The 24,990-nt window shown below is 46.5% G+C and overlaps 1 protein-coding gene across 3 annotated transcripts; it reads left to right on the forward strand.

Annotated features, from left to right (window-relative positions):
• On the forward strand, positions 1 to 24,179 carry SLC22A4 (solute carrier family 22 member 4). Of its 3 annotated transcripts, none has more exons than XM_064388133.1 (10): positions 1 to 466; positions 6,375 to 6,478; positions 8,063 to 8,217; positions 11,790 to 11,913; positions 13,796 to 13,922; positions 15,864 to 15,964; positions 16,924 to 17,138; positions 17,801 to 17,983; positions 20,420 to 20,555; positions 21,705 to 24,179. In XM_064388133.1, exons 1-10 carry the CDS (start codon positions 74 to 76, stop codon positions 21,778 to 21,780), a joined length of 1,614 nt encoding a protein of 537 aa, XP_064244203.1. In that variant the 5' UTR covers positions 1 to 73; the 3' UTR covers positions 21,781 to 24,179. The 3 variants fall into 3 exon arrangements, with proteins under 3 accessions (XP_064244203.1, XP_064244202.1, XP_064244204.1); XM_064388132.1 differs by having other exon boundaries at positions 2 to 466; positions 11,742 to 11,913; XM_064388134.1 differs by lacking the exon at positions 1 to 466 and adding an exon at positions 3,949 to 4,779 and having other exon boundaries at positions 11,742 to 11,913.
• Positions 24,180 to 24,990: the final 811 nt, after the last annotated feature.

Raw genomic sequence — 24,990 nt, forward strand, 5'->3', positions numbered from 1 at the left:
CGGGGGCGGAGCTGCCCGTGCCGCCTCCGCGGAGCGCGGCTCCCGGGGAGACCCGCGGAGCTCCGCGCTCGTCATGCGCGACTACGATGAGACCACCGCCTTCCTGGGCGAGTGGGGCCGCTTCCAGCGCCTCGTCTTCTTTCTGCTCAGCGCCAGCATCATTCCCAATGGCTTCAACGGGATGTCGGTGGTGTTCCTGGCCGGCACGCCCGAGCACCGGTGCGTCGTGCCCCGCGGGGCCAACCTGAGCGGCGAGTGGCGCAACGCCAGCATCCCGCTGGAGCTGCGGGGCGGGCAGGAGGTGCCGAGCCGCTGCCGCCGCTACCGCCTGGCCGCGCTCGCCAACTTCTCGGCGCTGGGGCTGCGACCCGGCTCCGACGTGGAGCTGGAGGCGCTGGAGCAGGAGCCGTGCCTGGACGGCTGGGAGTACAGCCGCGATGTCTATCGCTCCACCATCGTCACCGAGGTGCGCGGCCGCGGTGCCACCCCTGCCCCGGGCCGTGCTGGGGCCAGGGCCTGTCATTCTGTCCGGGGGAGGGCGAGCAGGGAGCAGGAACCATCGGGTGCCCGTGGGAAGCGGTGCGGGTGGGCACGGTGCTGCGAGCAGCGGGAGGGATGCCACAGGTAAAGGCTGACCAAGGAGCTCTCGCCCTTCCCGCTGTGTTTGCCGGCTTGTTTTACTCTGGGACAGGTTTGTGTGCAGGGGGAGGCAGATACTGAAAATTTACGAGGTGGTTTCCTCCTGCTGCACGCTGAGCATTCCGGTAAATTTTCTGTGTGATGGAATTGCTCGTCCTCAGTGCAGCGTTGAATGGGGACATGGATGCTTTCAGATATCCCACCCCAGCCTGTCCGGGGCCGGAGCAGAGTGCAGCCCGCTGGCCCCACGCCCTGGGATGCCGGTGGCTTCCGTGGCCGCCACCTGGGATGGGTGGGAGGCAGGTGCCGTGGTCACTCCTGCGGGAGCCGGCGCTGGCCGCAGCCAGGCTGTCTGCTCGGTTTGTGAGGCTCTGCGGTGGCATCATCTGTGCAGAGTGTCGCCGGGAACAGCAGCGGTGCCGGGCAATGTGAGCGCTTGTTTGGTCTTCCGGCCGTGCCGTGGTGTGGAGGCACAGCCGGGCTGTTCCGTAACGCTGGCACGGAGTGTGGAGCCCCGTTAGAGAAGGAAAATGATTCCTCTGAAGCTGCAGGAGTGCTGTCGCTGTTCTGCGTTGTGTGAGGGGCTCAGGGAATAACAGGCTCGCCCTCATGCAGCAGCTGGCAGGCTCGCGGTCCCTCAGCCCCGCGTGCCCCAGGCAGCCCGGGCCACGCTCCTCATCCCTGCCGGCTCACCCTGGCAGGGGAACCCTCCTCACCAGTCCCTGTGACTCAGCTGCAGCATCTGCCACCAGAAAACCATCGCGGGATGGCACAGCAGGAAAGGCTCCGAGTGTGTGCCCTGAGGATGCAGAGGAGGGTCTGTGCCAGGGCTGTGCGGACACAGGCTCAGCCACCGCCAGGCAGCATGTGGGCAGAGGTGTCAGCCTCCTGTCACCTGCTCTGAGGGACGTCACTGGCACATGTGACACTTGCTGTTTGTGCTGGCACTCGGTGGCTGGAGATCCCTCACAATATCAGATCCAGGGAAGCTTTCCCTGCTCCTGGCCATGGGTGAGCTGAAGCAGCAGCCTGGCTGCTGCCCACATAACCCTCAGGCTGGCACGGCTGCATGGCAGGTGCCTGGTGGCCACCACTGGCCCAGACAATGCCACTCTCATGCCAGAGGGAGGTCAGTTTATCCTGGTGTCTCTATGAAGTTATCTCTGTTTTAGAGTCAGTGCGTGCTCTGGGAGAGGCAGTAATGAAGCAAAAGGAGGAGAAATATGATTCTTCTTAATGAACAGTAAATAATTTAGGTTGGAAGATGCCAGACAAGAGCATTCTGTGCAGTATTTGGATGGGACATAGCTGTGGGGCTTGCCACGGGGCCTGGGGCGTGCCAGCAGATTCAGAGATGGAAACCAAGTGCCAGGTTCCCATCTGTAAGCCAGATGGAAAAGAAGGATACTTGTTTTGTTTCAAAATTGTCATGGACATTTGGAAAAAATGCAGAATTTAGTTTCAAAACAAGGAAAACAGGCACTGATTAAATGCTGGAAAGAGGCAGTTTAGACAAATTTGAGATACTTATTTTTGTACCCAACATTTTTCTCTGTATTAGGAAAGACAAGCCAGGACATGCCACTAGAAGAGCTCAGTGAAGAAACAGCTTCAGAACTCAACTGAAGAACAGAACTTGATGGTACAGGATTAAGGCCTGGAGACTTCACTTGATTTGTTCAGTTGCATTTAATCCTGTTATTAAATGCTGCTTGAAGGGAAGTAGGAGATGCCAGCTCAGCACCTGTGTTGCTTGGTCTGTGAGGACATGCTGATCCCTGGGATCAGAGAATCCCAGACTGAGTTGTTTTGGTGGTGTTAAAGTGGAGATGATGGGGAAAAGTGAAGGTGTCCACAGGTGATCTTTGGGCCAGGATGATGTAAGAAAGGGGCTGTAAGAGTAATGGTGAGCAAGTGGAAGTGTGAGTCATTGTGGGGTCAAGAGTGGTCCCTTGGCTGAGATGAAGGGGCTGCAGGGTTTCCTTTTCCTACTGGCAGGCTCCTGGAGTTACATTGGTATTCTTTTCTGGAACTGAATCTACTTTTCTGTTACTTCCAGATAATGATGTTCAGATCCAACATGAATTAGAGGCTCAAGGACGAGCACAGATTTTGCCCTTCAGAGCAGACATTAGGATCCAGTTAGCTCCCTTGAGCCAGGCTGTCACCAGCACTGCTCCCTGGGGACACACTGAGCTGTTCTCCACCACTGGGGCATGGCATGTACCCCAGACACCCCTTTGGGGCCCCTGCAAAGGGCAGAGGGAGTGCCAGAGGCTCTGCTGGGGCTACTGGTCTGTCACCTGTGTCATCCTGCTCAGCCCCTATCCCAGCTCTGGCCCTGATGTTAGTGAAGGCAGAAACCAGAAGCTTTTGGGAGAGGCAAGAGACTGGATAGGAATTGCTGTGGTTTGAAGGCATCTGAAGGTCTTTTCTGTTCTGGTTTTTTCCATCAGTGGAGAGGAGCCCTGCCCAGCCCTGGAGCCCACCCTGTGCTCAGGCATGGAGGTGCTCGTGCTTGTCCCTTGTGCACGGAGCAGAGCTGCTCCCATGGCTGGACCTGGTACCCAGGGAGCAGGATGGGGCCATCTGTGAATAATTAACACTTCTTGAGTTATTCATCGTCAGCTTTCCTCTTGGAAACAAGTTCAGATTTTCCCTGGTTTGCAGCCCCACCCATTTACACAAGGCTCCACTGGTGTTTTCTCCTCTGATGTGAATGGGCTGTGCTCGGGGTGTTAATTAGTGATTTCTGATTGGCAGGGGGGCAGTCAGGGCACCTTCTCCAGCAGTTTCAGTTTTTCAGAAGGCTCATCCATCTACAGTGTTCCTACCAGCAGCACTTAGCAGAACTGGCTCTTGCAGTAGCTGGGAGCTTATCAGAAAGGGCTGTAGGGATTTGATGGGAATACAGTGATTTAATAACAGCGTTCTTGAGCAGCTCCTATTCCTAGCATTCAGAGGCCTTACCTGGAATCTTACATGAACTTTGCTCCCCAGTTTGCTTTGCTAGGGACATTACAGAATTACTTATTTTCTGGTTAATGTATAATTAGCCCAGTAGAGACATTTTGGAAGTTCTAGCTGTAGGCAGTTTTGCTGTGGCTGGGCTGCAGCTCCTGTAGCCATGGTGTGCTTGGTGCTGTCTGTGATGGATGCAGCTCTGAGGAAGGGGTCAAACAAGACACATTTCCCTTTTCCCTGCACACTGAAGCACTGCTGAAACCTTCCCATGTTGATATGTGATTGATCACTCTGCATGAGCCTCAGTCAGAGTGAGTGCCTGTGAGGATGGGAAGCTGGAATTTGGGAGATGAGGTGTAGCTGTAGGGTAGGGCTGTATTGCTCAGGTACCATGTGATATTGGAGCTAAAATAGGTGGATTGTTCACTCATCAGCTTCAAGTATACTTAAAGTCAGATGGATTTGATGTGTTTGTGTGTTTTCTGGTCAAATGCAGTGAGTTCCTGTAACCACTAACCCCTCTTTGGACAGGCAGCTGCTGTGTGCTGTTTACACATCCCCCAAATCTGAAAGACTTGACCCTGTACAGTGAATTTTTGCTGGGCTTGCAGTATGTCATGGGAAAAAGTGGAGCCAACACCTGGATAGGAGGCATTTGGCACCAAGGAGGTAATGCAGTTTCATGGGCAAGTTATTATTTAGCTGGGTTTATTTTACAGCCAAAGTGCCTTTGGCACCATGGAGACATTTTGAAAACACTGATCCTTAACCTTGAGCAGCTCAGGTCTGAAGGTCCAGGAGCAGGTGCTGTGCTGGTGGCTCCAGACCAAGGTGCTGAGTGCCCAGATAATTGACAACAGTCTGTGTGAGCTGCAGGTTCTGCCATGCTGTCAGTCAGCAGCTTTGCCTGAGCGGGGCAAGGAAGGTGCAGCAGGATGAGGTGAAAGAACTCTGCAGTGCACTTTGAATGCCATGTTTTTTGTAGCTGAATTTTGCTTTTTTTTTAAATACTGGACTTGATTTCTACTGACTTTCTTTACAGAAATCTGTTTTCTTTCACAGGTGAAGCAGATCCTTGCATCTGTTTTTCACAACTAGCATCCTTGAATGTACCAGAGCCCCACTGACCCACATGCTCACCTCCACCTTCTCAAAACACAGTGCAGATTAGTGCAGGTGTGTGCCCACACTTCACCACCTCTCCCTTCCCAGCAGGGACAAGAAAATACCTTACAGAAAATTCTGCCACAGGGTTCTTTTTGTTCTTAATCAGATTTAAGTCTTGGAGGCACATTTTAGTCCACAAGTCTCCTTGTTCCTGCCTTGAAGACATGTGTGTTCCTCAGGAAGAGGCATGGGCTGTGTGTTTAACCTCAGCTCCTTTTTTCACAACTGCAGCTGGTGTTACTTTGCAGGCTGGGCAAAGGGCAGAGGCACTTGACTCCCCTCTGCTGGCAGCACACTTCTGTTCTGTCTGAAAATCGGCATTAATTGCATCTCTTTCCTGAATTACAGTCCAAAGCAAACTGCATCAGACCACACCACCTTGCCCCTTGTTCTGGGGCTTGCCTGCCTGTTCTGCAGCAGCTGTGGAGCTCACCCACCAGTCCAAAGTGGGTTGCTTTTGGCAGGGCTGGTGGTGCCATCAGGCTGTCTCTGTAACACAAGGGCTGCTCCTTGTTGCCTGCAGCGGAGTGAGGAGCCTGAGCAGCTCTGATGGCAGGTTTCTGCTCCATCACCAAGCCTCTGCCTGTGCTTGGCCCATCCATCCTCTGAGCAAAGGGTGGCTGCTGGTGGGGCAATGGCCCCGCTCTCTGATTGCATGGCTAATTATTAAAATTATGCCACACTTTAATCTGGGATCTAACTAGCTTACCATTGTGGTAGAATTATCTGATCTGAGAGTGACATGTTTGAAGCCTCTCCCTAAGTACTCCTGGCAGGCATGCCTTAACCAGGAGATTAGTCACCAGCAAGGGAGCAAGCCTTGGCAGAGACATGCTCAGCTGTAACCTCGGTGGACAGAGGCTCATGATGCCATTTTTATTTTTTTTTAAACCTTGTCTGAGGTTATGAGTAGTTTTAGGTGGAAGTTTCCACACTGGCTCCTGTCCTAAGCCTGCAGCCACAGCCAGCTGCTGTCCTGAGGCTGTGAGTGATGGGTGGCAAGTCAGTGGTGCAGGTTGTGGGGTGGAACAGAATTTGGAAACACTTCAATGCAAGAAGAGAGATTTCATTCTGTGCATCTTCTTACATATGCTTTGTCAGCCCCAGAAGTTACAGAGATGCAGCAGGTTTTGTGCTGGCAGAGGTAAACTGGAAGCTGTCCCTAGCTGGGATGGTTCCTTACCCTTCTCCATTGCTCTCTTTCACTGGTGGAAGCATCTTGGACCATAGGGAGCCAGGTCCAGGGGTCATGATGGGAGGATTGTACTGGAAACAGGTCCAGGACAGCCCCTGAGCTGCACACATGGGCTCCATCAGGTTTGGCTTTGCTGGCCAGAGGCAGCAGGGCTGTGTCAGAAAGCTGCTGGTGCTTTGGCCTCATGGGGGGCAATCACTTTCCCTTCTTTTTCCTGTGCTTTAAGTAGGGCGTTCCAGCAGTGACCTTGACCAAGAAAACAGTGCTGGTGATGGGTGGAAGCATGGCTATGGTGGGGGAACAGAATTCCCTTGCATGGAATGTGTGTGTCTCCAGGCAGCAGCCCCTGTGCTGGACGAGGCTCAGCACTGCTCTGGGGCTGTGTCTGAGCCAGGACTTTCTCTTGCAGTGGAACCTGGTGTGTGAGGACGACTGGAAAGCCCCACTGACCACCTCCCTCTTCTTTGTGGGGGTCCTCATTGGCTCCTTCATCTCGGGACAGCTCTCAGACAGGTAACGCCAGGGGCACACCTGGGACATTTGTTTTAAGAGACAAAAGGAGTGAAATGTCCAGTGCTCTGAGTTCTGATCTAAATTAGGTAACTGGCCTGGCTTCTTCCAAAATCCCATCCTGGTCTACCCCAGGTGAAGGATTTCTCTCTCTCAGGCATTTCAGAGCCCAGGGACTGATCTCCACAAGGAGCCCATGTGGCTGCTTTGCAGGTTGATGCAGTGGGTTTCCCTTCACAACCCACTTCCCCTTTGTTTCTTGATCCAGCCTTTTCAGTAGTTTAAAAGATGCTGGGTTTTGTTGCACATTAACTGATAACCCCTTGTTATAGCTGCAAGATAGGAATTTGCCCTTTGAATGGAATCTCTGCATAGGAGAGATGGTTTGGTGGAAACAGAGTTAGGACATATGAGAGGAAGGAAAAAAGATAACCTGAAAATGAAAGCAGTTGTCATAGCATCTCACTAAGTAGAGATAAATGTAAAAAAATCATTACAGGTATTTGATAATTGTCTCAGCAGTGTTGAGGTTTTGGCCCTAGAAGTGCTGAATGAGGAATATACATTCCCTGTGCCAATCTCTGCTCCATTCAGCCCTCAGCCCTGTGCCCATGGTGGGATCTCTGGTCCTGCTCTGACTGCTCTCTGGGAATGAGGATGTCATAAGGTAGGAGGGTTCCTCTGGGTGCTTAGTGGAGGGGTTTCAAAACTCCCTGAGAGTCTTAATCCTAAAGCCTCCAGCATGAAATTCCATGTGATCTGAATTTAATCGCCTGACTCCTGCCCCAGTGCAGAAGTCAGTTGGTGTTACTGTTTGAAAGGGAGATGAGATAATCACTAAATCCCAGTGGTGCCATTTCCCAGTGGGAGCATTTGAGGAAGTGTGTGTGCCCTGGTGGAGCCACTGAGAGCCTGGCTCATGCCTTCCCACAAGAGCTTCCTTGGATTATTTGGGGGTTTTGTCAGTCTAGGGTTATGCTCTGAGCCTGTCCCTGAGCATTTTCCCCATGCCTGCTCCAGAAGCCTTTCCAAGTGAAGGGTTGCTGCAGGCAGCAGGTGATGCAGCCCCTGCAGCATCTGTGCCCACAGGTATGAAAACCTGCACTGAGCTTGTCCTGCCTCTCCAGGAGCACATGGCACATAATCCTAATGCAGAGAAACTGGTGAGAGAAAGGGGGCAATGTGTCTGGCAACTCAGACCAGAACCAGCTGACAAATCTATTTAGCACATTCAAAGCATAATGGTGTGGCAAAGTGTAGGTGCCAGTAGCCTAAAATCCATCATTTCCTCACTTTCAGGTGTGTGGCTTGCAGTCTGCATGTGTCTCCCTATTGTACTGTTGCCTAGTCTCCTTAATCTGTCTAGTGGCTTTCTGAAGTTTCTGCTCATAGCTTTTCTTCTCTATTTGTCTCATTGGTCTTGGAAATTTTAATATTTTTTAGTGCATATAAAAATAATAAAATTAAGATGAACAGAACTTCAGGTTGTGCTAAGATGCATAACTTGAGATTGGATATTTGTTCTCCCTTGTGCTCTCTTACCATAACTACATGCTGTTTCAATAATAATCTTTTTCTTTACCAAAGGTTTGGCAGGAAGAATATCCTTTTTTTGACAATGGCTGTGCAGACTGGCTTCAGCTTCCTGCAGATCTTTTCCACCAGCTGGGAGATGTTCACAGTGCTCTTTCTCATTGTGGGGATGGGACAGATCTCTAACTACGTGGTGGCCTTCATTTTGGGTATGAATATATTTACATTAGATTAAATGTTTGCTTAATGTACTGTTACTTTTGTTTTTCCCTCTGAACCTGAATTATTTAATTAGACAGTGGTACATGTGCACTGGTAAAATTCCTACTTTAGGCCTGTATGAACTTTTTTTTTTCTCTGTGATTTTTCAAACCTATACTTTCTGTAGGTTTAGAGAAAAAGAAGAGAGCAGGGAGAATCTAAATAAACACCAATTTCATTCCTCTTTGGAGACATTCAAGGCAGTGTTCAGGGTGTAGCAGCAGCAGCAGAGGTCTGAGATACAGAAGGCTTTTGGGCTCATCCCTGCCTCCCTCTGCACCCTTTGCAGAGAGGTCAGGGCACACCTGAGTGCAAAGCCTTGGAGCAAACCAGCAATTTCCAGGCACAGTGAGTGCCAGGGGACCAGAGCAGAGCCCCATTAGCCATGAATGCTCTCAGTGCTGAGATCAGTGATGCAGACCCAAGTTTTGGAAGATAAGGGTTGCTTTCTTTACTATGGGGAGTGTAGGAATAAAGACCCTGCATGGCTACAGCTGCTGCCTGGGATTCTGCAGGGAACAAAGGACCCCATGGGGAAGGGGACCCCACAGAGGCTCCCACTGGACATGGGGGTTTCAGATAAGGCAACTGCCCAGGCAAATTATTGGGATGAGTGATGCAGGTCTCGGGGGGGAAACTGGGATTTGCTGTCTTTAAAGTCTGTATAAATATGTATTTATGGCTGGTTTTAAACCCCTGGTGTCAACATTACAATTTGTAGATCGTAATGTGAGCTAGATTAAAATTGTACATTACTAGTTAATGCTGGTCTTTCCTACCCCATGAGGTTTAATGGGGAGAAAGTAGCACTGACTTCATATTATGCTTTTCTGAACTATGAAGAGGATACAGAATTGTGTCTCCAAGCAGCACCAGTCACTGCTGCCTGTGGCACAGGGAGGATTAAGGTCAGGCTGTCAGCAGGGAGATCCCTTGTTGCCATCACCATTGGAGCTGTTCCTGCCACTGCTGTCACAATTGCCACTGCTCCCACTGTCCTGGTAGTTAAATTCGTGTGTGGAGCTGGTGGAGCAGGAACAAATGCCTGCCAAGGGAGGGCTGGGAGGTGCAGCACTGGGTGAAGCTGAAATCCTTGTGGAAACACATGGGTGTTGTGTAGCACAGAGGTGCAGGTTCTGATCAGGAAGGAGTTTAGCTGCCAGCTCCTGGGGAAGGTGGGCACAGCTGGATGTGGACTGGGATGCTGTCTCAGTGCTCAGCAGAAGCAAAGCTGGAAGGGAGGGCCAGGAACACCCCAGTGGGCAAATGGTCCTTCTGTAGAGAGAGGGGACTGGGTTTCCCCCAGTGCCATCAGGCTTGTTTAATGGTTAGCTGTTGTTTGCTGGCCCTTGCCCCATCGGGCTGTCTCTTCTGCCTCCCTCTCCCCTGTAGAGGTGCCACAGGCAGATTCCTGGGGCACTTGGCAGCAGTGCTGGCCACTCCCCAGCAGCCTTGAGGCTGGGTCTAAGGGCAGGGTTAATCTAAACTAACTCAGACCTTGGCTTCCTCGTTTGAGTGAGCCGTCAGACCCTCATGGGTAAGGAGGGAGGTACTTACAGAGGGTCCTTCCCACCCTACACTCCACAGCCAGTGTGTCCCCATCAGCACTGGGACTTCTGCCTGTGGCAAGGCAAACCCAGGAGCTTCCAGGAAGCTGTACATGATGGAGGTACTAAACAGGAGAATATCCCCATAAAAAGAAAAGTAACTCCTTGAGAAAGCCCATCCTGATTACAGGATGTGCTGGAGATGCTCCCCTTGTTTCATCCGAGAGCAGACAGGGCTGTCCTGCTCTTGGCAGGGGAGCAGTGGCACCAGCACCTACAAAGGCCCCTTGACCCTGGCTGTGCTGCAGCCCTGGCACCCTCCATCCCCTAGTGCAGTGGGTTTTTTTCCAAGTTCAGCACAGGTTTCTCTTGTCACTCAAACTCTGAACATCCAGACCTCTGTTGCCTCCCCATGTGTAGCTCAGACCCTGTTTCAGCATCCTTGGCCACCCAGGCTCATGCTGCCCTTTGCACTATTGCCCACCTTCATGGAAATAGTTCCCCCTGAGCTCTTGGTGAAATTCTGTAGTCAATGTTAGGGTTTTTTCAACCACCTGCTGTGAAATTTGTCTCTTAGCTTTAGTGTCAGCTGTTCTCTGTGCTCAAAACTGTTGTGTTCAGGTTCTGGGACTGGAAAACACTACAGAGGTTTGTGGAGGCATGTTGGTGTTGTACAAGAACTGTTAGTCCATGGCCAGGAGAATGAGGGAGGAGGAAAAGCAGGAGAGATGTCATCTCATACTAGCTTTGAATTGACACAAATTGTAATGTAACAGTTAACAGGCTTAAACCAATGTGTCCAGTATCAGACCTCTCCCAATAAAGCCCCTCTAAACAAGAGCAAGTCAAGAGGAAGATTGTATCATTTATCCCCTCACAGTCATTTTAGCCCAGCAAATTCTTATTTTCAGGTTTTCTTGCTGTGACTTTCTTCAGTTACTCCAGGTTTCTGAAATGAGAATTCGTGTAATGATCTAATAGGAGGGTTTTCCAGTCTTGGGTATTTTTTTTCCATCTTCTCTTCAATAATAAGTGTTGGAGTTCTTGCCATGATACACAGCCCAAGTACACTCTCCACACTTTGTGACTCTCAGTTTGCCCAGTGTTGTTTGTGTTTTAACTGAGTCCAGATCAAACTGTGGCAGGTATGGCCCTTGCAGTGCTGCTAATGTGAAGGAGAGCTCTGCAGACCAGGGGCTGAGAGCTCAAGGAGAAGTGAGGTGGACCTGTGGGCTTCACTGGATTCTGTTAAGGAGTGGCTGGGTGTTTTATTATAAAAGAAGGGTGCTGTGGAAGGCTTAGAACTGTCTGAGTTTTCATTACTCGATATTAGGTTGCTGCATGGTGCAATGGCTGTAGGATGCTTTCCCTGACTGCTGCCTGGCTACTGGGACAGTAACATTACTAGAGGATGGCATCTTCCCTGGTTCTGTCCTTCAGCCCCTGGTGTGCTGATCCAACATTCCAACCTTCCTTCTGTTCCCAAAAATAGGAGGGAAATTTGTTTCCACCTTACCGCAAATTCACATCCTTCCATCCCATGCCAGTCTGTGTGCTCAGACCTTTGCTCTTTGAGAAGTGCCCAGCAGTGAATTAATCTTAAATCCGGATGGGTTAAGTGGGGCAGCAGGATGTGTCCTAGGCAAGTGTGTGGGGAAGGCTCCTGGAAGTCTGCCAGCCATCCCCCATGCCTGTCCTTATCTGTGTCTGCCAAGGCACTAATCAAAGCAAACAGAAGTAGCTTCTTTATCCGAAGGTTCCCAATACTCCCAGCAGCTTTTCTGTACAGGCGTGTCTGTGCTGTGGTGCTCTTTTCTAAGATTGTTTAGCTTATTTTTTTTTTGTTTGTAAATGCAATAAAGTATTTAGTCATGCTTGAAAACCAAGAGTTAAAATGCTAATCCAACCTCCCTTGTTTTAAACAGGCACAGAAATTCTTGGCAAATCAGTTCGTATTCTGTTCTCTACATTAGGAGTTTGCATATTTTTTGCAATTGGTTACATGTTGCTGCCACTGTTTGCTTTCTTCATCCGAGACTGGCGGATGCTGCTGCTGGCGCTCACTGTCCCGGGGCTGTTCTGCATCCCGCTCTGGTGGTGAGTCCATGCCAGGCCACGCTTCCCCTCCCTCCTCCCGCTGACGCTCTGTGTGCTGGGTGGTGGCAGAGGGGCAGGGAGGAGGGCCACTCTTCTGTTCACCCTGTGGGAAGGCTCTGCCTTGAGGGGGCATTGTTTGTTTGGTGTTTCTTGCCAATTTTAAGTCGAGTAACTACCTAGAGAGCCTCGCTGGTGCTGTGTACTTGCAGTCCTGCTCTTTTTAACTGGACAGAAGCACTGGAGAAGGACAGCCTTATTCCGTTGCTGCCTTGGGCATCTGCTGTTTTCTAAAGGGACAAGTGTTTGAAAATAGGAAAGGAAAAGCAAGGTATCACTCACACTCTTAATTCACAACAGGAAGAGTTCTTTCATATTATTCAGGGAACTCCTTTCTTTTTTCTATCTTGAAAAAGTTACATCTATAAGTGAGCAATTGGGATCTTTGTAAGAGTTGAGTGATTTAGACACACTCTTCTGTAGTCTAAAACACCTCCTGCATGTCCCAGTCTTGTAAGAAGTATCTGATGGTTTGTTGCTTAGTTGGGGTTTTTTTCAACCTCAGTCTTCAAACCAAACCTTTAAAATGGTTTTCATCTCCACCTCTGCTGTCATTGGATTTTAAAGACAGTCTGATTCTGTTTAAGGGTCAGTTTGCTTATTTCAAATTCCTTCATCACAGCAGCATTTCCCTCTGCACCAAGCACTGTTCTCTGGGGAGGCTGGTTCTGGGTGAGAGCCTCTCAGATGTCTGCTGTAAAACAGGCACTGTGAGGCACAGGAAATTTGTCCCCACAGCGTGGCTTCAGAGTCCTGCTTCGAAATCTATGGGCTGGGAATTCCCAGGACTTTCAAAAGCTTACACTTAAAAGAGCCAAAAACTTCCTCTGAGGCACTTTGGGGCCTGTGTTGGTGTAGAAGGGGATCAAGGTGCCCTGGCAAAGCTCTGCCAAGGCAGGTTGGTGTCAGCTGGCATTTTGGCATGTGGACCCACTGCTTCCACGGGCCATGTGATTTGCACATCCCTCTGCTCTGTACAGTTCTTGCTCTTTTACTCATTTCCCTTCCAAATTCTCCAGAAGGTTCCCTGTATTATCTCTGCAGTCTCAAGATCCTCAGCTTTCCCAGTAAGAAGAGCAGTGGAGGCAGCTCATCTTACAGAAAGTCCCATTAGTGATTAATGTTCAGATATAAATCATCTGATGTTTGTAATTATTGACCTGGCTTTTAGTCAGTCTTTGGGGCTCATCAGAAAAGGAGTGCCTGACCTGCATTTTTCCAAGAAGAGGAAAAAGTGCTGCTGGCTAAAGGGAGCAAGATAGCATCTGTTAAGACCAAAGTTAAACTTCAGCAAAGTTAAAGTTTTCTGTCCTGCACTTGGTGTTAATTCATTCAACATGTGCCTGTAATTGATTAGAAAATGTCATCAACTCTGCAAGGGAACACTGCCCCTGCCCTCTGCCTGGGAGAATCTGCCTCAGAGCTGTGGTAACATGGTGAGGTTTGTATATAACATTCCTATGACACAGAACCTTTAAATACATGCTGTGCATATTTAAAGCATTTCCACATTGTGTGCAGTTTCCTAAGAATATTTTTGATTCACACTGGCTAAGCTACTGCCATCCTTTGTGTCTATCTGGTGACATCTGGTGGACATCAAATATTCCTTAAAAACCAACCACTGAGGACAAAGCATCTACTTTAGCATGACAATAGGTCCCAGGTATTTGAATTACATTGCCCACATGCTTCTGTGCTGGCTGTCTCCTGCTGCAAGCAATCTGTGAGATCCGAGTGTAACTCCTAGGCACAATAAATCTGTTATTTATAACTTGTTACTTTTGGGAAAACATTGAATCATTTATTCTGAAACTTATTATAGGATCATTCCTGAGTCTCCTCGGTGGCTGATCTCCCAGGGAAGATACAAGGAGGCAGAAGCTATTATCCAAAAGGCTGCAAAAATGAATGGCATTCCAGCCCCAGCTGTGCTTTTTGACACTGCAGAGGTATGTTCCATACATCCTGGTGCTTTATCTCACTGGCACTTCCCCATTTGGCCGGCTGACTTGTTGGGAAATGCCAGCAAGGAGCTGGTTTGCACCAGCAGCTCTTGGGCTGGCAGTGACTGTTGGCCTGTGGTAAGTGCTGGGTTAGCAAAGTGATCAGAGAGATCAAAGTGAGAACCCAGAGGGAGTTTTTATTTGTTTGCTTTTCACAGTAAAATTCTCTTTCTCAGCAGTGGTTTATTGTGGTTTTCAAAGCAAGGGTGACCCAGACTGCTTCATCCTTTGGGCGCTGCAAAGACCCAAGGAGAATGTGTTTGTGCCCATTTCAGTTTGGTGCTTTTGTAGCAGTTTGCAGTTCAGCAAGAGCCCTTTGCAGGGGGGCTGTGTGGGGGACCCTGAGTCAGCATCCACACGAGCTGGGGCTCTGTGGAGCCTGAGGGACTCCTCAGGTTGCCCAAACCAGCCAAAGCACCTGAGTGCTACAAGGGGACTTGAAAATCATGATGTGAGTGAAGACAGTGAAGAACATCAAGCTCTTCTTCAAAGCTGGTTTTTCTGTATGTCATACCTGTTGGTTAAAAGAAGAAAGTCTAGTGCAAACCTGGCAGCCCAGCAAGCCAGGGAGCAGCACAGCCACAGTGGGATGGCTGGTTCCTGTGCTCATCTCTCCCTCTACTGGCTCTGCCCTCACTGGAGCTCCTCACAAAGGCACATTTTATTTGTGCAGACTCTCCAGCCCTGCTCAGCAGTGACAGTGTGTCTCTAGGTCGGATCTCCCTCTGCTGCCTTATACTGCCACCTTTGTTTTGTGGCAGAGAGAGCAGAAAGCAAAGCACCGTGTGCTCCTCTGCAGGACAAAGATGCTGGGAGTTCCCCCTCCCCTGGGAAGGATCCATCACTTGACTGTCACACTTATATTTTGGCTGAAGATCTCTTTCCCAAGTGAAAGTTTTAGTGTAAATTGAAGTGCATGTTCCAATTATGGGAAGCTCATTCTACACCAGCCGTGGAAAAGCACTTCCCTTACTTCACAGCCAGGCCTCAGATGTCTTACAAACTAGGGATTACTTTTTTGGACTGCAGCATTTTATCATTCCTGCATATTTTCTTAAACCAAGGAGACACTCACTTGCTTCATGGAAATTTTATGTGCCAAAGTGTCTGTACAAAAAAGCCTGAGGAAGATGTCTGCATGCCAAGTCTCATGTTGGAAGTATTTTTCAAACATTAATAGAAAGACTCCTTGGAAACCATCATCTATTCCTAGAAAAGGGTATCTCCTGGATAGTCCTGTGGGGAGAAGCAGGGTGGTTTGTTCTTTGGGCCTGGGGGAAGCCTGGCCACAAGTTCTGGCTTTGCCCTAGCAAGGGCAAAGTGTGCAGGCAGAAAGGAACCCTAATGCCACCCAGAAGATTCCTGCTTCAAGCCTCAAACTAGACCCTCCATCTCCAGTCAGAGGTGGTGATGCTCCTACAATGTGCCCTGGCCTCACCAACCTTTCTCATCTGTTGCTCCCCCTGTCAGGGTGCTGGCAGGCAGCAAAACTGGCTGATTCCCTGCATCCATTTCACATCACTTATGAAGGCTCAAGAGAGTCGAATGGACAGTGCAGAGAATGGACAGAACAATGCCTCTGGTGCTGAGGTTACCTGTGGAAGCACCCTGTGAGATCCTTAAGGAAACGTTAACTTATCTGCCTGGTCAGCTGATTCTCCTTTCTAATTAATCTTCGTGGTGCAGTGGAAACTCCCATGAGTACAGCTGGGTGCAAAGACAAGCTCCACCTGAGGACTGTGCTCCCTGGTGCAGAAGTGGCCCTTGGGCTGACCACTTACCCCCTGATAGTCATAACTCCATAACTCCTGGACTGTGGGTAGCAGAGGTTGTTATGCTCTTAGGTGTGTGGGAATTTTTTTGGTTTTGTTTTCCTTTTTCCTTCAGATGCAGGATTCGAAGCCTCAGCAGCAGCAGAAGGCTATCCTTCTGGACCTATTTCGAACCCGAAACATTGCAACTATTACTATTATGTCATTACTTTTGTGGTAAGGAAATGTGTATTCCTAAAGTACCCAGGCAATAGAACAGTTTCTGATTTGAGGGCACATGCCACAGGTTTAGATAATAAGTCTGAGCCTTGGAGCCCAGCTCCAGTGGTCCTTGGCTGGTACATGGCCCTCAGTGTCCTCACACCCACACTGCATTAATACACAAGAATATGGAGACAGTAGCCTTGACTCAGATGTAAAATAGTTAGAAAACTATACGTAACAACTTCTGTATTTTTAAGTACGTGGCCTTTTTTTTTTTTTAATGCTCCCCATCTCTGTAATCTCTATTTGAAGAGAAATGTTCTTGAAGCAAAGGCAGCAACTCAGTGACATAACAAGAGCCAGACCCATGGCCAGCATTTTTGTTCTGTTCTGTACTGTGCCCATCTCAGTGATGGTCCCTGCCTGGGCATGAGAAATGAGGACCCAATAATGCTGTATAGACAATCCAGAACTCTTTTCTGTCCATATTCACTCCAGCAGAAAGGAATTGGCTAACACATTTGGCAAGGCATTCCTGAGATCTGAAATCTGATCATCCAGCTCTCTGTGAAGATTAAATAAGACATAACAGAACTGCTGAGGGTGGGAGATCCTGACACTAGCTACAAGTAGGAATGCAGTTGGCTTGGGAAGCTTGCAAGAGTTTCATTGTGTTGTTGAGTCCATTGCAGTGAAAAGTCTTTGTAAACAACTTCCACAAAACTTTTTACTTGGTGTAGTGTATGCAGGAAGGACAGAGAAATCTGAGGTGTCTTCAAGCTGCTGTGGATATGATCACTGAATGGGATGACAGAATTAGAAAGAGGGAGTTGCCACTGAGACTTTTTTAAGCCACAGTGCCTGTGGCAGTGCTTTGCGATATCCTGTTTTTGTAACAACATCTGAGGCAGCACTGGAGGCGTTCAGAGACTGCTGTTTCTGGAATAATTTGTTTTTATTGCTTTTCTCAGGTTTTTCACATCAGTTGGTTACTTTGGCCTATCCCTCAGCACTCCAGACTGGCATGGAAATGCCTACATCAACTGTTTCCTCTCGGCTGTTATTGAAGTTCCAGCGTATGTGATCGCCTGGCTTCTCCTCCGCTCCCTCCCACGGCGCTACTCCCTGTCTGGCGTCTTGTTCTTAGGGGGAAGTGTTGTCCTCTTCATTCAGCTGGTTCCTGCAGGTACAAAATTAAACGTGTGACTTAAGTATATGAAACATTCAAAATATGTTGTGGTACTGCGTAACAGTTCTGCAGAATTACTGGAAACCAGGATCAAGTTTAGAATTCGAGGTCAAGTTTATGCTGATCCCTTGCAGCCTTAGGTTTTTTCTTTTGCATTTATATATGCTGAGTCACACTCGACTCTCATTTATTGTGTCAAATTACTGAGCTTTATATAGTTCAGGGGGAACCAAGTTCTAAAATAAAAGCTGAAAGTGTACTGTGATTTATCTGGTTGTGCTTCCAGGTGACAAAAGCCTGCATCTGGATTTCACTGTGTGTAAATCTCCACAGGATTTTGTGAAAAAGGGGTTGGTTCAAGCTTCTAGTTTATTGCTGTGTAATACAGAGTTTTGTTCCTTTCAAGAATGCTGTTTTACTTGAAGACAACCAAAATCTGAAAAATACAAAATAACCTGAGCATCTACATTATGCTTAGTGGGGAGTTTGAAGTCATCTAGGGATGGGATTAATACTTTGTATAATTAAAAAACCCTGAAGCGCCCAACTTGTGACCTTTTGGAAAGTCACAGCAATACAGTCTTTTGGATGTAGGAATAATACAGGTAATAAGCACAGAGTGTTGTTTATTCACCTTGATTTTATTTTTTCTCCTCCAGAACTGAATGTCCTCTCTGTTGGACTGGTGATGCTTGGGAAGTTTGGCATCACAGCAGCGTTCTCAATGCTTTATGTCTACAACGTGGAGCTGTACCCAACGCTGGTGCGAAACATGGCAGTGGGAGCGACTTCCACGGCCTCCAGGCTGGGCAGCATCATTGCTCCTTACTTCGTTTACCTGGGTGAGAGCTCCTTCTTCGTGCCTTGCACCACACAACTGCCCAGAGAAGCTGTCTGAGCTTCTGCAGTGCAGGCTCAGCTTTAAGTCCCTTTACTTGTGTTTTCAGTTCCTTCTCTCAACTTGGGTGTGAGTTCACCATCACATGTGGTAGAAATTAAGTGGAGCTCCCTGGGCTTCATAGAAGATAAGGCATTTAATTCCTTTAGGGACCATTCATGTATCAGTGAAGTGGGTTAGAGCTGGTCCAATACAGTGATGATGTTTATAAACTGTGCAAGCAGTGTGGCTGAAATGATAATCACATCTCGGGATGCCAGTTAGTTTCCCAGGAGAGTGTGACAAGAAGTGGTCTTGCAAGTAAGGAAATGCAGCAGTAGGAAATGGAAATTCATTGCATGGTACTGTCCCTGTGCATCCTGAGCTGGGTATGTTGGCAGGTGGGAATCTAAACATTCCCAGGATTTGTACTCTCTAAAATAATACATGGAAAACATACAGGTTAAGTGGCATGAAAATGTGTTTACTTGAAGTGTTGTGTGTTTTTTTGGTGGTTTGTTGGGTTTATTTTGGTGGGTGGTTTTTCTGTTGGTTTTTTTTTTTTTTTTTAGTTTCCAAGCCAGTCATCTCAGCATTCATTCATTTTGCTTTTTCTTATTGCTCAATATTTCTGTAAGCAGAATTATTAATTTCCTCATAGGCTTTTTTTGACACTCAATGCCATCACATTATAAGTGCTGCACATATATTAACTGACAAATATTTTTTGTTTGGTTTGTTTTTTTGTTTAGTACATAAAATACATGTTCCTCATGTTGCAGACAGGAAAGAGTGATAGAGGTTAGGGGACTAAGGGTGAAAGTGAATACCTTCTGTTCAGTCTGGGGTGCTCAATCTCCTCTTTCTTTCATTCACACGTGATTTATTTCCTTCTGCTGTCACTGGACCGATGTCAGCTCTCTGCCCATAATGAGTGTTGCTTCCTGCTGAGATCTTTGATACAACATGAGCTTCACTTTGCTGGCTTTGACAAAACACTGCTGATGTACTGCTGAGGGGTTTGTGCTGATTCTCCATGCCAGGAAAGTGGGGAGGAGATGAATATCTGTAACTAAGCAGTGTTGACTCACCTCTGCATTCCAGTGTAACTGGAACACACTGTACCAAAAATGATGAAAATACCTTGTCTTTGTTTCATACTTGTGCAGTGCAAATGTGAAGTAAAAGGGTCAGCAGGACTGACTCTTCTGAAGGTGTCCAGCCTCCATTGCAGCACTAAGAGAGAAATGTAGACAAAATTACATTTTTACTGATTGTTTTTTGTGGTTTTGTGGGTTTTTTTCCTCCAGGTATCCATAGGCTCAGTCTTTAAAAAAATCTTGTTCTAGACATCAAAATAGTTTCTTAAACTTTAAGAGATTTGAGGAGAAACTTGTCAGCTGTAGCTATTTGCTACAGCTAAATTAGGACCTTGCAGTTCCACCAGCTCAAAAACACAGAGGAGATCAGATCACAAACTTTGGCTCTGTGAGACATACCCAGGGGTTCTCTCTTTAATCTGGATTTATTCCATACATTATAAAGCATATTGCTCTGTCCCAGCTATAAAATAAAGCTGTCAAGTCCAGTTTGGTACTTTCTCTATCTTCAGTACCTTTAACTCCTAGCTAATCCCTTTTCTGAAAGACCTTTTCAGTGCTGTGCTGTTGTGACTTGAGGATCTTGCATCCTGTCTAAACAGTTGTGTGCCAGCTTGAGGCTGCTGGCAGAGGCTGCTGCCTTCAAGTCCAAAATAATTTTCTGCGTAGACTAAGGTCAGAGCCTCATGAGTGTCTTGGGAAGCCTGATGTTCTCTCCCTTTGCAGCAAGGAAGGATTTAAGGCAGTTCCCCATTAATGAGGTGTTAGTCTGTAACTGACCTGTTCAGATGATTTACTCTCTTCCCTTCTTTTGCATCAGCCCAGCAGGGTACATGATCTCAGGCAGTGATTAGTGCTTCACTGCTTAGAGGCAATTTTATTCCCCCATATTATTTAACAGAGGATTTGGTTCTTGATGACAGTGTGGTACTGAAGGCTCCAGCAGAGCTATTGCCTTGCAAAGATGTTGATTATCCCAGTTGAAAATATTTAAAAAACCACAAACAAACAAAAAAATTACCCAAGTTTTTAGCTGCTACACAAGTGTGGAGGTTAGCATGAAATTATGGCAGGTGTGGCCATGTTCAACAGCACATGTTGAAGCTTTAAAATTGAAAAGTCCTTTTGCTGGCAGGTAATAGATGTAATTCAACTTTGGATTCACCTTTGATACTGATGAATCTCTCAGATAATTATTCCAATTAATTCTGCATTACAGCAATGTCTGGAATATAAACTTTACATGTGGGTTTGTCAGTTGTGGACATTGAGTGCTGTTGGAATGTTCTGTGTTCTGCCAGGTGCCTATGACAGATTCCTACCATACATCCTGATGGGGAGCCTGACTGTGCTGATTGGGATCCTGACCCTGTTTCTCCCCGAGAGCTTTGGCAATCCACTGCCCGAGAGCTTTGAGCAGATGATGAAGGTGAAATGGTAAGGCAGCTTTTATTCATCCTTCTTCACAGGAGTTTAGAACACAGTCCTTTTCACAATCAGGAAACATGTTTCTTCAGGTCCACTGCAAAACTTCAAAGCTCTCAAAGTGCCCTTCAAATTGTTTTCTTTGACTGTTGAGTTGTTAATTTGACAGACAATGACATCATACAATTTCTCCAGAATGTCTAAACCTGAGCGCTGATGTGTTCTGGCAAAGCAAGGCTGACCTTCACAGCACCTTGAAGCTGTTGCTTCAGATGTCCAGACATTTTCCATCCTATTCTATCATTTACTCTCCTTAACCTTTTATTTAAACTATTCCTTTAAACTGTTTATTTAGTAGGATTATATGCATTATGAGACCCTTCATTTTTCCAGTGTAAGTTCTTTAGGTACTATTCTAAATTAAATGCAGGATTTCAACATTCTAGTCTCTTTCTGGGCAGCCAGAGACAGGCCAGGACAGCTTTTCCTCTGGTTTATATGATTTAGCTGTAAGCTATGACAGTTCTCTTGTCCCACCAACATTGCTATTTAGGGTACCCCAAGCAAATATTTCTGCTCAAATCTATGCACTTCCCCTACAGTGTGAGAAAAATTCTTAGAGCAGCAGAGGGGAACTGAATTAATCAAAGAGCAGCTGCATAGCCACCATTTAGCTCAGTGAGAACTCTTATTGGAACAGAATTTGCCCCTGTAAGCAATAATAGCTTGAAAAAGCTAGAATTCCCTGTATCTAATTCCTGGTCAGCATAAGGAGCTGTCATTATGCTTTCAGAAAAAGAAAAATTGCTAGGTCTTTCCTTGAGAAAGGACATGTTGCCCTTTATCACAATTCTTATATGTCTCACGTATGGCTTTTCAGCCCTGTAGCTGGAAATCCCAGATTCAAACCAGATTCCCCTTGGAGGCTTCTTGGATCAACAGCCTGAAGGAACTGAATTATAGTTGCTGAATGATGTTCAAGTTCCAAGCGTTGTTTGCTGCACTGCTGCTGCCATCCAGCCAGGCACACTGTGCAGAACATTATATTTCATCTAATGTTTATACCAGCAGTGTAACACAGTTGTTGCAGTGGTGCTTGTAGGAGAGGGAAGTGTCTGATGATATCCTGGAAAACGTTCTCAGTCTTTTACTTGCTTTCAGTTTCAGAAATGAGCAACAAACCACTGGCATTAGGAGTTCCAAGGAGAGTCCTAAAAGTCTGATAACACCTTTGTGAAGAAAGACACACCTCTCAGAGGGGCTGAAAGAAGAACACAGTCATCTCAAAATGCATTTGCTGCCAGAGGAAACTGAACAAAACCCAACAGCTACTGCACCACAGTCGTTGTCCCCCGTGCTGCTGTCCCCAGATGATGTAGTACACTGAGCAGATGCTGTCTGCTCCTGTAGGACCATTAGTCTGTCATTCCGTGTCCTGTTCCCTGGCCTTTGTCAGCAGTCACAGCCCCTGCTGAGGAACGGGGGCCTGCCTGTGCTGAGCACAAGCCAAGGAGTAAGCTGGAAGTGAGCCTTAGAAATACCACAGCAGTGACTCCAGGCAGTCAGGTACTCGATAAAAGCTGCTGAAAGGGAAAAGAAAAAAAAAAGCAAACCTAATGCTGGTGTTTTTTCTCACTTTGTGTGTTGACTGGAGGAAGGGGAGCTGGGTGTCTGCCTTTCCTGAAAGAAAGATCCTGGCCTCCCTTGAAGTCTGTGACCAAAGCCCATAGACTAAGTGGAGTCAAAATTCATTTGTAGCAGAGCAGACACAGACTTCCCTGTAAGGACATGGGTGTTAAACACACCATCAGAGTGGCTTTAGATGTCACTTGCTTTTCCCAGGACCTGGGATCCCCCTGTTCCTGTAAAAACTGCTGCTCTTTCATAAAGCCTGAGCCCACCCAAAACCCTCAGCTTTGTGAATCTCCAGCGTCTTTGGGGAAGGGGGAAAATCTTGAGCACTGAGAAAGGACTGTAGTTTGCTGACTTTCTGGTGGGTCACACCCACTTTCAACAGAAGAGTGAGCTGTAGCAAGTCCGTGATCCTGTCCCAATGTGCCATGCATTATAGCTTTCAGGTTTTTAGTGGTATGTGGGCATAAGCAGTTTTTTAGCTCTCTTGGGGTGTTGTTTTTTCTTTTTCACAAAGTATTTAATTTCTTCTTTGAATACATACCACTTTGTTCTGCACCTTCAGAGAACACTCACTGCAGTTTCAAAAGCTTTCACAAAACCTTTGTAGCATTTACAAACTTAAAAGCGATTTGATGCTTACAAAAATCTGATTTTCTGTACTGGATATGTTGACCTGCAGCTATTAAAAATTTAAAAGGACTAATTTGGGACCACAGGGGTTCTTATTTTAAAAAAAACCCAAAAACCCAAACATCAACAAAAACCAGCGTTTTGTTTTTCAAATCCTACAGATTATGTATGTTTGGTTTTTTGGTTTTTTTTTTAGGTTCAGCAAAACTCGATTGGATGACGATAAATGTAGAGCTCAGAGTTGTGCTACTACTGTTTTATGAACACTACATTGTTTGAAGAGTGTGATTCCTCTTATTTTTTTATTTATTGGCTGTATGTGCACTTCTTGGTCACTTTAAGTCTGTCAGACTTGGTAGACTGATTTTTCTCCTCTATAAATAAAAATCAGCCCTGCTTCACCTTTTGTAAGGGCTAACAAAAGCACAGTGTCTCATCTCTAATGCATGAGTTCAGGGTAGGTTGTCTTGTGCTGGCTCTTGGCACAAGAATGAGGCTCTCCCTGAAGTCCAAGCACAAATATTAAGCTTTATAACGACTGCAAGGAACTTGTGCAATTAACTCAAGCTGCTTTTGGGAGTTGAAATACTATTTTTAATTTCCTGCAGTTATGCTTTTGCCATAAATGTAACATGGCATAAGAGAACCTGTGACTCCTGATCTTCTCATCCCTTCTCAATCAATTTCTCTAATAACAGCAGTATTTAACCTTGCTTTTACTTTTACAGAGTTAAGCTAAAGATGTACTGTTTAGATGTAACTTAATTTCTCAAGAAAGCCTTTTTATCAGCATAGGACAGGTTTGAAGACTTGAGTTAAATATAGGTGGCCAAATTTTTATGAGGATTGTTATTTTGAGACTTATTTTATGTCATTGTAGGCTTGGGTATTTCTAAAAGGTAAATATTTTTGTACTCTTGAACCTTTCAGTATCTTAAAACCTGTTTTTCCTTTTTAAATAAGAAAAAATACAGTGTTTTTAAAAATACAGTGTTTTAACCTGTCTCATTTTTCTTACTTAAACCATTGATCTCAGGCTAGCATCACACTTTAGTATTTTTTGCAGCAGATCTGATAATCTTTCAGGGGAGTGGAATGTCCTTATAACAACATCACATAATTTGAAGGCCTTATGGAGTCTGAGCATAGTGGAAATGAGGGAAGCCCCAGCTGGATTGTTCTTACTGACATGGGGGTCATCTCCCTGTCCCTCGTCTGTAACCTCTGTCACCTTTTCTGGGGTCTCTCTGTGCAGCCTTGGATCCTCAGCTGACTTGCTGGATCTGCTAATAATTGTATGAAGCTGTAGTAATTGTCAGTCATTGCCCTCTGTTTTCATTGCAATAAAAATGTGCACTGACATTGTTTCAACCTGTGCCTGTGTGGATTCTATTTGAAGAGCAAGTCTCCGAACTTTAAATAAATAAATAAATAAATAAATAATATAATGTATTGCCAAGAATTTTAAATAAATAATAAAATGTATTTAGTGTGGATCAGGCATGGAAAAAAAGATCCTGAAATAAGCTATTTTACCAATTAAGTTCTTCCACACAGGAAAATTGTGATGGTGTGGTACAGTTTTTCTGCCTTTCAGGTGCTAATCCCTTGAAGCTGACCCTGGCCAGGCTTAAGGATGATTTTATGATTTAACTCCTATTAGGTTATTCATTTTCTACCTTTGAGATTTTTCACAGCTGTGTGATTCCAACCCAGGATAAAAGATAATTTTAAATACAAGTGTTCAAAAAATGCCATAAAAGATGCACTATTTTTTTTAATTAGTTAGAGGTGGGGAAAAATATCAGCCATAAAAGCCACCTGAAAATGTGAATTAGCCTTATGAAGAGCAGGACTAAGTTTCTGCAGTGATACAATTCAGCTTTTGAACTGACATCTGTGTCAGTTCTGTGAGATTTCTGCCAGTGCCACTAGGTACTGAGTGGGATTTTGGCCCTAGGGTTAGAATATTATTTATTCAATTTATTATTTGTCAAGCATGTATTGCCTGAGAAAATAGTGTCAGGGTCAGGAAAGCTCTTTCACAGCTTTAGCTGAGCCTGCTGAAAGGCCAGTGGCAGCTGCGGGAAGGTGCTACAGAGTGACACGAGGAACCCTTTCACTCCTGAACTCACAACTGCCCTGCTTGGGTGAGCAGGACACTCCATGAAGCTCCTGGCTC

Source organism: Passer domesticus, chromosome 13 (assembly GCF_036417665.1).
Source record: "Passer domesticus isolate bPasDom1 chromosome 13, bPasDom1.hap1, whole genome shotgun sequence".
Classification (NCBI taxonomy): domain Eukaryota; kingdom Metazoa; phylum Chordata; class Aves; order Passeriformes; family Passeridae; genus Passer; species Passer domesticus.

Bases quoted from the DNA above. Each gene is read 5' to 3' on its own strand.
- SLC22A4 (XM_064388132.1), top strand. From the start codon at position 74: ATGCGCGACTACGATGAGACCACCGCCTTCCTGGGCGAGTGGGGCCGC. The intron at 17,139-17,800 runs GTACAAAATTAA...TTTCTCCTCCAG, and splicing joins CATTCAGCTGGTTCCTGCAG to AACTGAATGTCCTCTCTGTT. The intron at 17,984-20,419 runs GTGAGAGCTCCT...GTGTTCTGCCAG, and splicing joins TCCTTACTTCGTTTACCTGG to GTGCCTATGACAGATTCCTA.